Genomic DNA, 16,087 nt, shown 5'->3' with positions numbered 1-16,087 from the left:
TGGAGGAAGGTGAGGATGCGTTGTGTTGCTTCTCAGGTGAAGCTGGTCACGTGGCCCTAAAGGCATTCGGAGGAGAAGCTCACTTCAACCCTGCAGGTGGCATTGGGCGCCAAGCATGTCTAGGACCCAGCTCCCACCGCGGAGCTGAATGGTGGCCCGGCTGGGGCCAGGGCCCCTCTCGAGGGGGCCTGAGATGCTGAGACCCATGACACTGCCGCTCCTGCCAGGGGCTCATCACCTGTGAAACACAAGCCGGGGAGCCTGAGCGTGGCAGAGTCTTCCTCCCCAGGGTTCCCTCTGCAGGATTTTGTTTGGGTTCTTTTGAAGTTGAAAAGATTTTCAAAAGAGCTCACCAGAGTATCTAAAACCATGTTATTTAGGGAGGAGAGGAGCCGCATGGGAGGGCCCCAACTCCCCAGTGACCCCTCCACCAGACACACACCAACTGGTGGCATTAGAGGTGACAGTGGAGCAGGATGGACTTCTTACTTCCCCTCTCAGTCTTTGCACTCAGCCCCACCCAGCTCCTGCCAAGGAGCCAAGGAGAGGAAAATATCCCTTAGCAGGAAGGAAAGAAAATAGAGGCACCCCAAAAACTGAACAAGGACCCAGAAAGCAAACCCCACCTCTGTTCCCCCATGAGCTACCCACTTTTCCCCACGGCCCCACAGCTGTGCGCCTCCCTCTCTCCCATTTTCTTTTTTTTGAGATGGAGTCTCGCTCTGCCAGGCTGGAGTGCAGTGGCACCATCTCAGCTCACTGCAACCTCCTCCGCCTCCCTCGTTCAAGCGATTCTCCTGCCTCAGCCTCCTGAGTAGCTGGGACTACAGGCGCATGCCACCACACCCGGCTAATTTTTTGTATTTTTTGTAGAGACCGGGTTTCACCATGTTAGCCAGGATGGTCTCGATCTCTTGACCTCCTGATCTACCCGCCTCGGCCTCCCAAAGTGCTGGGATTACAGGCGTGAGTCACCGTGCCCGGCCCCTCTCTCCCATTTTCCACCCTCTTTCTTCTTCTAGTATGGGGCGGTGGGAGGGTGCTCTTGTCCCTTTCCCCCTCTCCCCCACCCCCACCTGCCCCACCCAGGCAGCTCTGGAGTCCTACTGGCTGCATGTTTACTAAACAGAGGCATTTGTGAGGGGATTTCAGATACCCTGCTGTGCTCAGGCCGGGGTGGCAGTGTTTTGATGTTTGCGGTTGGAAAGCTGACCTCCTGGATGTGGGGCGATGGGAGCAGCCGGTTGTTGCGTGGCGTCTTCTCCCATGAGAGAGGATGACTCCTGAGAAAACAGACAGGCAGGGTAGGAAACTCCATCGCAGACTCCCTGGCCTGGTCGAAGGGGCACAGAATCCACAGGGGCCTGGGGGAAGCTTGGGCAGCTCCCCACCCCCTCTCTCCACTGAAACCCAAGCGAGCGTCCCTCTGTATATCGGGGACTGCCCGCTTGTGAAGAGATGCATTGCCTTGCTCTGGCTTGGAAGAGGAATGTCCTGCCTGGCCCGGCCCCCTCGGGAAGCTGGAGGGTGAGTGAACAGGGCAAGGATGGCGAAACACGCGGCGGCCTCGGCCGCGGAGCTCCGTAAACACAGGACGGCCTCTTGTGCCTGCTGATTATCCACAGCTATGTTTATGGCGTACTTAACTCACGGAGAGGTCAGAACGCTGAGCTATCAGAGTGACATTTGACATTTGGACAACCACAAAACAAGGCCCTGATTCTCTGCCGGTGCCCCCTTCACCTGGTCCCAGCCCAGCCCGGCGCAGGTGGACAACACGCTTTTGTTGGTGCTGCTGGGAAACAAAACCCGATGACCCATCTTCCCCAGGGTCTCTGGAGAGGCAGCCGACCCCTTTCCAAACTGCAGCTCGTTCAGTGAAACCAGAGTGAGCTAGTCACTTGCTTATTATGTTCTGCAGGTAACCAGGACTGGGGGGCTAATGGTTCCCTAGGCGCTCAGATCCCTTGGTTGCTGGGCAGGTAGTAGGAGAGGTTTTTCTCACACGAAGCTTTAGGGAGCATGCATTTGGCTTGGGGAAGGATACTTCCTAGCAGAGGCTGCAAGGAGGTCCTTCATGTAAACAGGGCTTGAGTCCTCCCCAAAGGACAGGAGACCTTCCCACACCCTGGCAAGAATTCTCCTTTTTTCTGAGGATGTTCTGTGGAATGAAAAATAAATTGAAAGATAAAGGTCAGTTGCACAAGTGACGATCTCTTTGAATGGGCATAGGAATGCTTACGGCCGCAGCTTTCAGAGCGTCTCACTGCATCAGCACTGCGAGCTACCCTGCCCACACCTGGGTGGTATTCTTAGCCTTAGGGGACCCACGGGGTTTCTTCTTTATAAGGGGAAAGGCTTGAAATTCCTTCTGATCCTCTGTTCAATATTTCATGCGATATCAGACTAAATGCACAATTCTGGATTGAGCTGACTGTATTGATTCAATGAGAATATGCCCACTCAGAGGAGGAGGGAGGGAGGAGGGAGGGAAGAGGGAGGGAGAAGGGAGGGAGGAGGGGAACAGCCGGGAACCGCACTGCGGGGCCTGGCAAAGGCACTGATGGCCCCGGGTGCAAGAGCTGCCTCCAGGTTTGGCAGAAGGGGTTGGAATCCTGGATCCTCTGCTGACCTACCGTGTGGCCTTGGGCAGGTCATTAACCCTCTCCAAGCTCTGTATGTCACCTGTAAAAGATGGAGAAGGACGCAGTACTCGCTTGCTGTGAGGCCTAAGCGGAGTGACAGGAGCAAGGCTGGCGCCACGCCCACCCCAGTGAGCTCTGGCCTGGTAAGACCCGTTCTGTGCCTCATGGCCTCTGCCCGGGGACTGGGCTGGCTCTGCCTGTGCCTCCTTCAAGGGCACATTTCTACAGAGTGAGGAAAACTCTCCCAGCCCCGAGCGATGTCGCCATGTCCCCTGACTCTTCCTAGGTGTTGACAGTTGACAGGTATCGGTTCTCTTTGTGAAGCACTGTTAGCTAATGTAGGAAATGTAAACATTCAGTGCCTTCCTGAAATTCCTTCTAGACCCGAACCACCTTGTCCCAGGGGCTGTCTGGCAAGTGGTATAGCCCAGCCACAGCAGCTAACAGGGCTCATGGGATTACTGGGGGGCAATCTCCATCTCAGAAAGGTGCCTTGATTTTTCCATGGGCAAGGGAATGTTGCCTTCATTTCCAAGGGAGGAAACTGTCTTTTTTATTGTTTGTTTTGGAAAAGTTGTATTTCTTTGTTTAAAAATCAACACCTTTGGGGGTTTACTTTAGATTTAAAAGTAGTGATCCCTGAAGCGACAGGAAGGGGGTGTGAGGGAGCTCCTAGGAGCAGGCCACGTCCCAGTTCTGATCTGGGGGCTGGGACCCTGGTGTGTTCGTTCTAGAAAAGCGCGTGAAGCTGTGTGTTTATGGTCCGCGCACTTCTGTGTGTTTTCTACACCTCAGCGACATTTACAGCAAAACATAATTACTCAGAAGTGAACACAACAGGCACATTTACAGCAAAACATAATTACTCAGAAGTGAACATAGCAGGCACATTTCCATGGCCATTGGCTGCAGGTTTCCTGATGACTTCTGTCTCATCCACTTGGGGAGGGGTTTGTGCTTATGTAACGCAAGACAGAGGGAGCCAGCAACCCCGTAAAAATGCCTGAAGTAGGTTGATCCTGCCGTTAGACTGTGGGGAGGGGCCAGGCGGCTGGGCTTGCAGTGGCCTCTGGGCATTGCCTGATGGCTCTGGTCCCAAAGGGGTCTGTCCTGTCAGAAGGGAGGTGTGGGAAGAGACGACAAGGCCACGGCGTTGCCTGAGACGGGGTGTTGCTCGAGGTTCATCTGTGCCAAGAGCCCTTCCTGTCTTGTGAGTGCCACGAACATTTCCTTCCAGTAACCGTCGTGCAGGCTCCATTCCAGGCTCACGGGGCATGATAATCAAGAAGCTGGTCTTGCTCACGTCCTCATGGAGCTGACATTCTCAGGGCCTCCAGGGCAGTGACAGAGCCGGAAGCAGAAGAAGACGTGCGTCATGTGGCGGCTGTCGGATGCCCTGCTCATCTGGGGTGCCTGGTTTGGGGTTGGCCAGCTGGCCTTTAGGAGGAGCAGCTTCATTCCAACGTTGCCTCCTTATACTCATGATCACTGGAATTCGGGATGTCTGCACAGGCTGTCTCTGAATCTCTAATGTTCTAAAAGTGGCTCATTCTGAAGGAGGCGATAACTCAGGAAACTCTTTAGTATTCACTTAATTGTAAACATTACTAAATGCTTCATCTGCATAGTTTTTAAACATCTGTTCATCCATCCATCCGTCCGTCCCTCTGTCCATCCGTCCGTCCATCCATCCATCCGTCCATCCGTCAATCTATCCATCCATTCATTCATCTATTCATCCATCCATCCATTCATCCATTCACCCATCTGTTCATCCATTCATCCATTCATCCATCCATTCAGCGCCACTCGAGTATCCGCACTGGGCCAGGGCCGAATGTTTATAGAGATGGAAAGGTGAGGTTCCTACTTCTCAGAGGATGCTGGCAAAAGAAAGGTGAAAGGCGAGAGAGAGAAGGTGGAGAGAGAGAGAGAGAGAGGGAGAGACATAGAGGAGAGAGAGGGAGACAGAGGAGAGAGGGAAGGAGGTGGGGGAGAGATGGCCACATGGGGAAAGGGGAGGACCAGGAGAGATGGGATAGAGGAGCGCTGTTTGGGGTGCTGGTTGGTGTGCTCTGGGGAGCTCTCCAGGGTCTTGACTGGGGGCACATGCACGGGGAGGGAGGGTTGGGTCTTGGGAAGCCTTGACAACATCAGGACTCCATCTTTGGCCTTGAGGCCACTAGCTCTCATGGTGTCTGCCCGTGGTGGCAGACAGTGGGTGGGAGGGTGCCATGCTCCCCAGCCAGCCTGGCTCACACTCCTCTCCTTGAGTACAGTCAGATCTGAGCAGGCTCCTCGGAGCCACCTTCTTCTGGAGTCACTGTGTGAGGGACTTTGGGGGCCCACCTCTTGGGCCCTTCGGCTGAGCTCCTTGGGACCAGAGCCAGCTTGTTGGTGCTCGCTTGTGCTGGCCCCCCATCCCCATGCAGGACAGCTTCACACCATCTTTCCGAGTGCACACAGGGGTTCTTAGGAGCTGCAGCTGTGCTCGGGCAGGGCTGCACCCCTGGTAATAGAGTCCAGAGTGCTCAGGCCCTCACGGCCCTCATTCCGGCACTCACAGGTCAGTTTCCTCCTGGAGGCCGCATCCAGTGCAGCAGCCCCGGGTGACGCTTTCTCCCTAGCATTGTGCTGTGCTGTGGGTTGAGTTGTGTCCCCCAAATAGATATGTTGAAGTTCTAACCCCTGCTCCCTAAGAATGTGGCCTTACTTGAAACAGAGTCACTGCGGATGGCATTAGTTAAGATGAGGTCATGCTGAAGTAGGGCAGGCCCCGATCCCATATGACAGCTGTCTGGATAAGAAGATGGGAATTTGGACACAGTCACAGACACACAGGGGAGACGCCCATGCGCAGACAGAGGAGAGATCAAGGGAGGCAGCCACGAATCAGGGAACACCTGGAGCAGCAGCGGCTGGCAGAGGCAGAGGAGGTCCTCCCCTAGCACCTTCAGGGGAGCATGGCCCTGAGGACACTTCCAGTGAGGACTTCCGGCCTCCAGGGCTGTGAGAGGATGAGCCCTGGAAAGGGGTCAGCTCTAGCACACCGCAGGGCGGCCTGACCGCTGTTGACTTCTCAGGCTTTCCAGATGTGCACCTCTGGTCCACTACACCAGACTGCGAGCTGGCTCAGGACCGCAGGCCGGGATGGCCTGGAGACATTTTTTCCACCTCTGCAGTCAGCGGTGTCCTGCCGGCCCTGGCCTCCCCCTTAGTGAGGCAGCCCCCTCGCGCACTGCCATAGCTTGCCCCTCGTGGCTTGAGAGATTCATCTGCAGGCCTCCCCTTCCTGGACAGCGTTCTTCTCTCTTCAGCCTGGATAAGTGGGCTTGCTCTTGGTTTTGCTTTGACAGTGGACTTGTGAATTGCAAGATGAGGCCGGGCGTGGTGGCTTACGTCTGTAATCCCAGCACTTTGGGAGGCCGAGGCAGGTGGATCATGAGATCAGGAGATCGAGACCATCCTGGCTAACACAGTGAAACCCCGTCTCTACTAAAAATACAAAAAATTAGCCTGGCATGGTGGCACGCACCTGTAATCCCAGCTACTCGGGAGGCTGAGGCAGGAGAATCGCTTGAACCCAGGAGGCAGAGTTTGCAGTGAGCCGAGATCGCGCCACTGCACTCCAGCCTGGGTGACAGAGCGAGACTCTGTCTCAAAATAAATAAATAAAATAAGATAAAACAACAGAATTGCAATATGAAATTCAGCCAAGGTGAGTCTGATTAGGAGGGTTTGGGATCAAGGTGCTTCCACTGCTCCTTTTATAGTGAGTAGCTCCAAAGAAGCAGCCTGCCCTGTTCCCGTCTCTCCCAAGTATGCATCATCTTAGGGAACAAACCATAAAAGGGACAGAGATAGACTCTGTGGGTTGTCTTTGGAATATCCCAAGGGATTTGCTCCTCTCTGATCATGCAGGTCTGCGGCTCCAAGGACAGTCCGTCGCCACCCTATCTGGAGCACTCTTCTATCCTCCTCCCATCTCTGTCCTCTGGCAATGACCACAGCCCCAGGCACTGCTAGTTGTGCCCCTTGCTAAGCTCCCATATTTTGTGTTAAGGAGCAAGGATTTTCACAGGCTCATAGAGCATTTGCTTCCTTTCTAGGGTAGTTAAGACTACACTGGAAACCATCTTGTCCGGTTCTGTTTTACAGATGTTGACATTAGGGCCCCAAGAAGATACGTAGCCTGCTGGTGTCACTTAGGGAATTAATTCCTGAGCAGGTGTCTGGCGCCTTGGGTCCTGCTCAGACCCCATTATCTCCTCTGGTTCTTGATGGCCCTCACCTCCCATTTCTTTCCATTTCCCAGAGGAGTCTGGTTGAACTTATGGCTTTTTTTGCCTTGATTAATTGACTATGAATTTATGTCCCCTAAAAAAGGATTAAGTTGCATTATTTCTTCTTAGCATGCAGTGCTCAGAGACAACCCAGCAATTGATAAAGACTTTACAATTGGTGCAGGGAAAGGGGGAAACAGACACTGATTAAAGATAAATGGGGAGTGGAGCCTTCCTCCCACCCAGGCTCACAGAGGGCGGCCCTGCCCGCCTAGTGCTCTCACAGGTTCTGGTCTGCAGTTTTTATCTGAGTTCCATTTAGTTTCTGGTCTGGGGCTCTGGTCTGGTCTGGGTTCTGTCTGGTCTGGTCTGAATTCTGTCTGGGTGTGGTCTGGGTTCTGTCTGGGTGTGGTCTGAGTTCTGTCTGGGTCTGGTCTGAATTCTGTCTGGGTCTGGGTTCTGTCTGGGTGTGGTCTGAGTTCTGTCTGGGTCTGGTCTGGGTTCTGTCTGGGTCTGGTCTGGGTTCTCTCTGGGTCTGGTCTGGGTTCTGTCTGGGTGTGGTCTGGGTTCTGTCTGGGTGTGGTCTGAGTTCTGTCTGGGTCTGGTCTGGGTTCTGTCTGGGTCTGGTCTGGGTTCTGTCTGGGTCTGGTCTGGGTTCTGTCTGGGTCTGGTCTGGGTTCTGTCTGGGTGTGGTCTGAGTTCTGTCTGGGTGTGGTCTGGGTTCTGTCTGGGTGTGGTCTGAGTTCTGTCTGGGTCTGGTCTGGGTTCTGTCTGGGTCTGGTCTGGGTTCTGTCTGGGTGTGGTCTGAGTTCTGTCTGGGTCTGGTCTGGGTTCTGTCTGGGTGTGGTCTGAGTTCTGTCTGGGTCTGGTCTGGGTTCTGTCTGGGTCTGGTCTGAGTTCTGTCTCGGTCTGGTCTGGGTTCTATCTAAGTTCTGGTCTGGCTGTTCTGGTCTGCGGCTCTGGTCTGGTCTGTGATGTGTCTAAGCTCTGGTCTGGGCCAGCGTCTGGCCGTTTCAAATACTGAACCTGGGCATCCTGCACGGGGCTGATGGGCCTTCACTGGGCCTGGCTCTGGCAGTCTCTGCGCATGTTATCCTGGGCGCTCACTATCCCAGCCAGAAAAACAGTGGAAGACAGCGCGCCCTGTGAATGAGAGCCCACAAGGACAGGGAGGCAGGTGTGTGTCCATTATGCCAAGAAGTGGGCTGAGCAGAGCTCAGGGGTGGGAAAGTAGGGCAGGCGGGGCGGGATGGTCACATCTTCACTTTATATTTCTGTAAGGGGAACCAAGTGCAGGGCTCTGCGGGGAGGCTGATTTCCTTACATAAATGGAGGGGTGTGTGTGTGTGTGTGTGTGTGCGCGTGCGTGTGCTGGATACTCAGGAAACCCAACTACCACAGGAAGCCTCTGACTGGTGTTTCCTGGGCCCCTCAGCCTGGGACTCACTTTTAGACCTGCACAAGGTCGCTGTTGTACCCGGGCTGTCCCACAGCAGGGCAGACTAATGTTTACTGGACTTTGTTTCCAGAGCCACTTTTAAGATTCTTCAATTCCAAATGCATGTCTTTTTTTAAAAAAAGAAAGAAAAACAAGTTTCTAATATTCGAGAAGTACAGCCCTGAATTGGGTCTTGTGTCCACTGCTGGACCCCATGAGGGCCAGGTGGAGTGGACACCTGCAGCCCCAGTTGCGTGCACTCTCTGTTTGGTGCAAATTCCAGTTTGGTGGTTCTCAATAGCAAGACCAGCCTGACACCACCTGTCGTGCTCTCCCCATGAGAGGGCCGAATGCTCCCAGCCTCCACGCCGTGTCCTGTTCCTGGGGTCCTAGGGGTCATTGCAGCCTATATGTGCTTCCTCTAGCGAGGGTGATCATCGGGTGCCCCAGTGAGCCCCAGCATGGAGGGTCAGCCCTGGGCACTGTCAAAGTTGAGAGCTCAGAGGCTGTGCCCAGAAGGAGAGGTGGGCCCTGCCTGCCCTGGACGGAGGGAGAGAGGTTTCTTAGAGCCCGAGGCATGAACCCTCAGGTGTGTTATGGCCATGGTCAGATGATGGCTGCTGCTGAGCTCAGTGACCGGGCGTCTTCAGGCAGCTCATAAGTTTGAGAGGACACAGCCTAAGGGAGGTTTGCTGGGGAGCAGCACCACTTCCACCCTGAATAGACAAGAGACGGTAATTAGCAGGTACCCAGCATTTAGTGCTTTCTTGGGGATATCGCCTGGGTCCCCGGGGGCCTGGGTCCCTGAAGTGCTGCAGTACTCCGTGGTGCAGGGAGCTTGCTCCTGTGGAGGAAGGGTCTCTGTGGTCCCCAGCTCTTCTGTCTGCCTGTCCACTGAGGGGCACCCATGGCTCAGCAGAAGGGCTATTCTTGGGGTTCCCAGTCCTCCTCCAGCCCCGCTAATCTGTTTAGGCCTCAAGTGCTGTGTGTTTGTAAGCATTGTCATCCACAGTCCTGTTGTACGAGCTGGTTCACCTGCAGCTCTGAGCTGCTCTCCAGCCCCAGCCCTTTCTTCCTGTGCGCCTACCCCCACTGGGATGACTCTCCTGGCCCTCCCTGGGGCGACAACCGCCCTGTCTGTAATGAGTGGCAGTCCCAAGCTTCCTGACTGGCTTCCGCAGCTCTCTGACTCTCCTAAACAAGGCCTCAGGGACTCCACATCCAAATTAAGGCAGCACCTGGTGACAGGTTGGCATTTTCCAGTGTCCTATCTACAAAAGACAGGAAGACGGCAGGGAGCACATTCCCCTGGGCCAGACTCTTGGAAACATACAGGCTTGGGTGCCCAGCTGGGGACCGGGAGAAAGTCTAAAACACGGGACTGGGCCAAGGACCCCACGGGTCCCTGTCTCATTAAGTCCTCTGAAACATGTGGGAGCTAAAATTGCATTCACATGATTCTTGATCATTTAACAGTGGCTTCTGATCTGATACTACACTGAGAAGTGCCCCCGGATTGGGAGACATTATCTATGCATCCAGTTGCTTCTATTTTATTATTTACAGCACTTTTAAACAGTCTATTTGAAAAAAAAATTAATGTGGCTTTTCTTGGGATGTGTAGCTTTTCCCCTTTTATAAAGCTCTCAGATGGAGACTTGGCAGAAATTCCAAAGCAGTTTGGTGTGGCTGCAAAATGACAAACTTTCTTAATTATTAATTAAGGGATTAATAATATATTGATTATTTAATCATATGTTGACTATTTATAAATAAATTATATATACATAATTTATACTTACATAAATATATAAAGCATAAATAATTTGTAGATGCAGTAAGTGAATTATTAATTAATACAGACACATGCATAGCATATCGGGGCAGGAGCAAGCTGGTAGTGCTGCAGCTCAGAGCTGGGTTCTGCCCACACTGACCGAGGGCCTGGGCAGGTCACCTGGGCCCACCGGACATCGCTTCCTCACTCTGAGACGGAAATGGTGGATTCCCCATAGACTAGACAATGAGTGGGAAAGTGCTTTGTAAGCTCTAAAGCATTACACACGTGCTGGTAATTATTATCATTATTATAACCCGTGAAATGCAGTTGAAGACATAGACCAGGGAATTCAAAAGACACGAAGTTCATGTTCTTCCCTGGAATGCAGCCTTTTCTATGATGCATGTCAAAGGTTGCCTTTGGCCTTGGTCATGTGTACTTGAACATTTGCATATTTACTGCATAGAGATAAAACAAAATGAAATGAATATGAATATGATCTGCTTTTTGCAGGATACAAGACCCTTCTGAAAGGAATTTCCGGGAAGTTCAGTAGTGGTGAGCTGGTGGCCATTATGGGTCCTTCCGGGGCCGGGAAGTCCACACTGATGAACATCCTGGCTGGATACAGGTGAGCAGCCCTGCCCAGGGCGCAAAGTTCTCACCTGGGTGTCAGGCCAGCAATGGCAACAGTGGAGCTCCTTCCATCAGCCCCGTCACCTGGAGCAGGCTGTGGTCTACAGCAGTAGCTTCTTAATGCTCTGTATATACAGGCTTCAGCAGAGCACAAGGTGGGATCAGGAAGCTCTGGAGTCTGTGAAGGGAACTGGGTCCAGGGGAGAGAGTGACATTGAGAGGCTGCACTTGCCAAGGGCCATGTGATGGGTGGAGAGCCATGCTCAGAGAGGGGTCCCTGGGCACAGTGGCCACAGCAGCACCCTGGATGAGCTCAGCCTGGCTAAAGGGACAGGAGGAGGTAGGAAGGTCGAGTTCAGGGAGACGGGTGGCCAGAGAACTTGGAGAGAACAGGAGCGAATGCAAGTTGAAGAGAGACAAGGCATTTTTGGAAGAGAATGAGAACTGTTTGGCTGGGGCTTGTGATGGTCTTAGTTGTTTAGAAGTTTGAGCTGGGTGCAGTGGCTTGCACCTGTAATTGCAGCACTTTGGGAGGCCGAGGTAGGCGGATTACCTGAGGTCATGAGTTCAAGACCAGCCTGGCCAACATGATGAAACCTTGTCTCTACTAAAAATACAGAAAAAATTAGCTGGGCATGGTGGCAAGTGCCTATAATCCCAGCTACTTAGGAGGCTGAGGCAGGAGAATCACTTGAACCCAGGAGGCAGAGGTTGCAGTGAGCCGAGATCGTGCCACTGCACTCTAGCCTGGGTGACAAAAGCGAGACTCCATCTCAAAAACACAAACAACAACAACAACAAAAAAAACAAGTTTGGCGACCATTGTGTCCAATGTCATCCATATGGGAATGATTAGAAAACTTAGATTAGAATCTTTAGCAGCGTTTAGAAAATGCTCTGTTAAAGTCAGTTATTTTCATGTCTGATTGGTTTTCTTTACTAACTTTGGCAAATAGTAATAATAGTAATAATTTCATTTACTGAAAAAATGGCAAATATCACCCTTTTCCTTAGAGCTTCTGAATTACACCTTAATGCCAGAAATTGTGGTTTGAAAAAACCTCACTTATGGCAAATTCCTGCCTGTGACAGTCACATCTAAAGGTTAAAGTTGAATTCTCAGAGTGATGCAGGGCCAGAGGGGAGTGGCGTATTCTTGCAGGGGTGGCTGTTTCTCAGATCATCAATACACCCACAGCTCCTGGCAGCCTGTATGGGTGCTTGGCGCAGGCCACTCAGGATGGGGCCTTCAGACCTGGGGATCCAGGGGAAGCCAGTTGAGTCCAGCCTGTGCCTGGAGGAGAGGAGGGACCTGGCCGCAGGCCCACAGTCATAGTAACAAGCTGAGTAAAGTTGGAAGCTGGACATGCTTTCATTAGTCTTCATAGATTCGCCTGTTTTATTCTCCATAACATCTAGGAGGTAGGGCTAGAAAGACTGGATCCTTGGAAGCATAGCATGTAGACTGCCTGTGGCACCCACCAGTTCCCAGGCTGCACTGATGCTCCCAGAACGGCAGGCGGCAGAGGCGCACAGTAGGTCTGCAGTGAGCTGATGAACCAGCCAGTGAATGAGTGTGCCTGGTGCACCTCACACGAGCACGTAGGAGGCTCTCAGCCTGCTCAACAGAGAGAATTCTCCCTGGTGGAGAAGGGCCATCCACTCAGCAGAGCCGGTCCAGGCCCCAGGCCCCTCTCTGCTGGTGCTCCTTCCCAGGCCTGAAGTCTGCAGAGATCTGGCCTTTGGGCAGTTGGGTGCAGCCTGAGCTACACACAGAATTGTTCAGAAGACAATGTTACAGACCCCCACAAATCCAGGGGCTGTGCATCCCGACCTCACGGCTGCATATAGGACCATCCCTGCGTATCTTTGTTTGGTAGGTCAAGAAAGTGCTGCCGTTACCCTTGGTATAAACACGCCATCCCACGGAGGCCTGTGTGAGGTTTCCTCTTCCCACCGGGCGCTTTCTCTGTGGAATTTCTTCCTCCTGATTGCTGCAGTACTAGCGAGGTCTGGTCCCTTTCTGCCCCTCAGGGTCCCTGTGGCCAGTGGTCCAGCTGGGAAGATGCTGGGAGGCAAGCCCCCCTCTCTGGCTCCCGTCTCCTGCCCCACGAGGTGGAGGAGGAGCAGGAGCCCGGCTGATGGCTTCTCCTGTCCTTGGCTCTGCAGGGAGACGGGCATGAAGGGGGCCGTCCTCATCAACGGCCTGCCCCGGGACCTGCGCTGCTTCCGGAAGGTGTCCTGCTACATCATGCAGGACGACATGCTGCTGCCGCACCTCACTGTGCAGGAGGCCATGATGGTGAGCCCTGCCCCGCCCCGCCCCTGCCACCTGTCCCCAGCTCCCACATTAGACACAGGACTGGCCAAATGCCCATCTGCGAGGGACCCAAGGGCTCTGCCATGCAGCCTGCACAGGGTCAGCGGAGTTCTAACACCAGACTTGCTGTTGGGACAGGCAGCATCATCCCAAACCCCCCAAGACTGTGAGTTTAATAGACCTTGTTTGGCAGGGTTGGGGTCAAGTTTCTGAGAAGGTTATTAACCCGGCTGGCCTGGGTGATCCTCTCCAGGGCAGCCACCATCCTATTTCCCCTGCAGGCCAGTGCTTGGGATTCTCCTTCCTGTAGGCCATCCTTGAGTCATTCCGTTGTCTTTGGCCCAAGCACCCACTCACCTGGTGCCTTGGTCAGGATACCAAGGGTCTATTCCTCTGACTCACCTGCCTCCCAGGTGGGAAAATGAAACCAGCAGTGGCCGAGCATCTCCTGGGTCCCAGGCCCCGAGCACATAGCTCTACACACACCAGATAGGTCATCCTAAGAAAGTGGGTGGGAAATGGAGCTTCCCCCAATTAAGCCAGGAGCCCAGGGTCACACGGCTGCTGATGGCCACACGTGGCCAGAGCTGTCTGCCTTCAAAGGCGCACCTTTAACTGCCAGCTCAGCTTTCTTGCTGTGCACCTGCTTTATCCTCACAGCCTCAGTGTCCTCATCTGCAAGACCGTACGGGCTTGGTGTAAATATTGAAAGGGAAAATACAGGGAAGGTGGGGTAGAATTCTGGCATACAGTTGGTGCCTAATCAATTCAACTTGGTCACTGTTTCTTTTCACTCCTAGTAAGCTTCCCCACAGTGTCTTCACTTATGTCCTCTGTGGGTAAGTTCAGTATTTGTGGAAGTTTAAAAATATCTTCCCCTCCTGGGGCCACAGAAGGGTCCAGGGGGTATCCTCTGCTTGGGTTTCTGGAATAGCTGGTTGTGCTCCTTGGACAGACCATGACCCAGCCAAGTGCCATGGCTCTGAGTTTCCAGGGCCTGTTTTTTTTTTTCTTTTTGAGACAGAGTCTCGCTCTGTCACTCAGGCTGGAATGCAGTGGCACGATCTCAGCTCACTGCAACCTCCGCCTCCCAGGTTCAAGCGATTCTTCTGCCTCAGCCTCTCAAGTAGCTGGGACTACAGGCGCCCACCACCATGCCCGGCTGATTTGTGTATTTTTAGTAGAGATGGGGTTTCACTATGTTGTTCAGGCTGGTCTTGAACTCCTGACCTCGTGATCTGCCCACCTCAGCCTCCCAAAGTGCTGGGATTACAGGTGTGAACCACCGCGCCCAGCAGGGGCCATTTTTTTTTTTTAAAGGCCCAGCACATGGTGACTGAAACCACATGGGCCTAACTGTGAGCAGAGGCAGCCATGAGAATCCTCCCATTAAGAGGAGATTGAAAATCAGTGTGCAGCTCCAGTTGCCAGTCATGGCCGGCTTTATGTGGGGGACTGTTTATATTTCTGCTTCCTCCTTGTTCGCTGCAAAAGAAGAGTCCCAGGCTTCATGTCTCTCTTGACACCCTAGGGGACATCCTCAGCTGGGTCTGCTCTGTGCTTTGGTCAGTAGATGGGGGTTCACCTTGGTTTTCCACCTGGAGAGACCCTGACTTGGGTTGGGCAAACTTCTTCCCAATGGTGTCTGAGAGTGTCATGTGAAGGGGAATGCCAAGGGGTTCTCAGCTCAGCAAAGAAAAGCAGGTTACGTTTACAGACACATGATCTGCTCCCTAAACTTCTTTGTGGAGAAACAGAAACAGAGGAACCTGTGGGGCTGTTCCCATTCGTGTTCCCTGGTCCTGTGTGTTCTGTGGGTGAGCGGACACCATTCCCCTGGGCCCAGCCTCCCTGGACAGTGTATGCCCCATGGAGCCCTGACTGCTGATCTGGCCTCCAAATGGATGTTCAGATGGGGCACAGAGGACCTCTGAGGAGTTGGCAAACAGATGCTGCAAAGCAGCCATGAAGTTTTTCTTGACCCTAATGTTCACTGTTCCATATATGCCATAAGTGCAAGCTCCATGCACACCCTCTTTATTCCTGAACAGCTCCTGCATCTTGGGTAGCCTGAGTTTGGCTTCTCAGTGAGTTCTTGAGTGAACCCCATGGCCACATGCGCGAGACCCTTCATTGGGACCCCAGCTCAATGGCTACATTCTCCACAGATGCCACTAGGGACTCCTGCTGTCCTCTCCCAACCTCGCCACTGAACCTGCTGTGAAATGATCTATTTTCACAATCAAATTCAGCTCGATTTTGATTCTGAGAATTTCATGAGGCTGTGGAGAAATACTTTGAGGCTATGGTATGTGTTACCACTCAAGGTCCTGTCTCACACGGAGGAGATATTGGCTGCCCATTGCGGAGTCCCCATCCCACATCAGACGCAGTTATGCATTTTTAAGCTTTTCACCCTTGCAGCCAGGCAGACTGAGAAATGGCAGGCAGTGTCACATGGCAGGAGCGTGGGCCTGACCCTGTCCAACTCTGGGGCCTGAGACCTCTTTGCCTCACACCCTGCCCCCCTCCCCGCCACCGCCCTGCATCTCACCCTCTCCTCTGATCCTCAGAGCAACTTCTCTAGCTAATGAGGTGGACAGAGCTTAACCTCACCGTTGTGCCGGTGAGGAAATGGAGGTTGCATGTTTGCCGGAGGCCACAGGAGGCAGGAGGGTGGAAGCAAGGCCTGTCCTGCGCATGGTGATCTACTCTGGGTTTTCCCAAGCAGGGCCAGGAGCCCAGTGCTGTGTTAGCAAATGGGATCTCAAAAAACACAACAACAAAACGCGGCATCCTGGTGTGTCGCCCTCGTAAATTCCTGTGCTGTAAAGACTCTCCCTGTAGATAAGTTCAAGCCTCAGCAGTTTAACAGGCAGTTTGTGGAATTCCTAACTCGCACCACTGGTTCCACCCAGGCTGATCACCAAGCCCCTGATGCCTGGGGCTTTCTTACCTCTAAATGGCCCACATCTGATTTGTCTC

The 16,087-nt window shown here is 53.2% G+C and overlaps 1 protein-coding gene across 10 annotated transcripts in view; it reads left to right on the top strand.

The window, feature by feature from the left end:
* ABCG1 (ATP binding cassette subfamily G member 1) overlaps positions 1–16,087 on the top strand; it is an 83,413-nt gene that overhangs the window by 41,129 nt on the left and 26,197 nt on the right. For all 10 annotated transcript variants that reach the window (XM_063639237.1, XM_063639239.1, XM_063639236.1 and 7 more), the window contains exons 3-4: positions 10,660–10,777; positions 12,952–13,084. In XM_063639237.1, the coding sequence (XP_063495307.1) occupies positions 10,660–10,777; positions 12,952–13,084 (251 nt within the window). The remainder of the gene's footprint in view (positions 1–10,659; positions 10,778–12,951; positions 13,085–16,087) is intronic.

Source organism: Symphalangus syndactylus, chromosome 5, assembly GCF_028878055.3.
Source record: "Symphalangus syndactylus isolate Jambi chromosome 5, NHGRI_mSymSyn1-v2.1_pri, whole genome shotgun sequence".
Taxonomy (NCBI): domain Eukaryota; kingdom Metazoa; phylum Chordata; class Mammalia; order Primates; family Hylobatidae; genus Symphalangus; species Symphalangus syndactylus.
The sequence above is the reverse complement of the archived record's forward strand: the minus strand, read 5'-3'. Positions and strand labels throughout refer to the sequence as shown.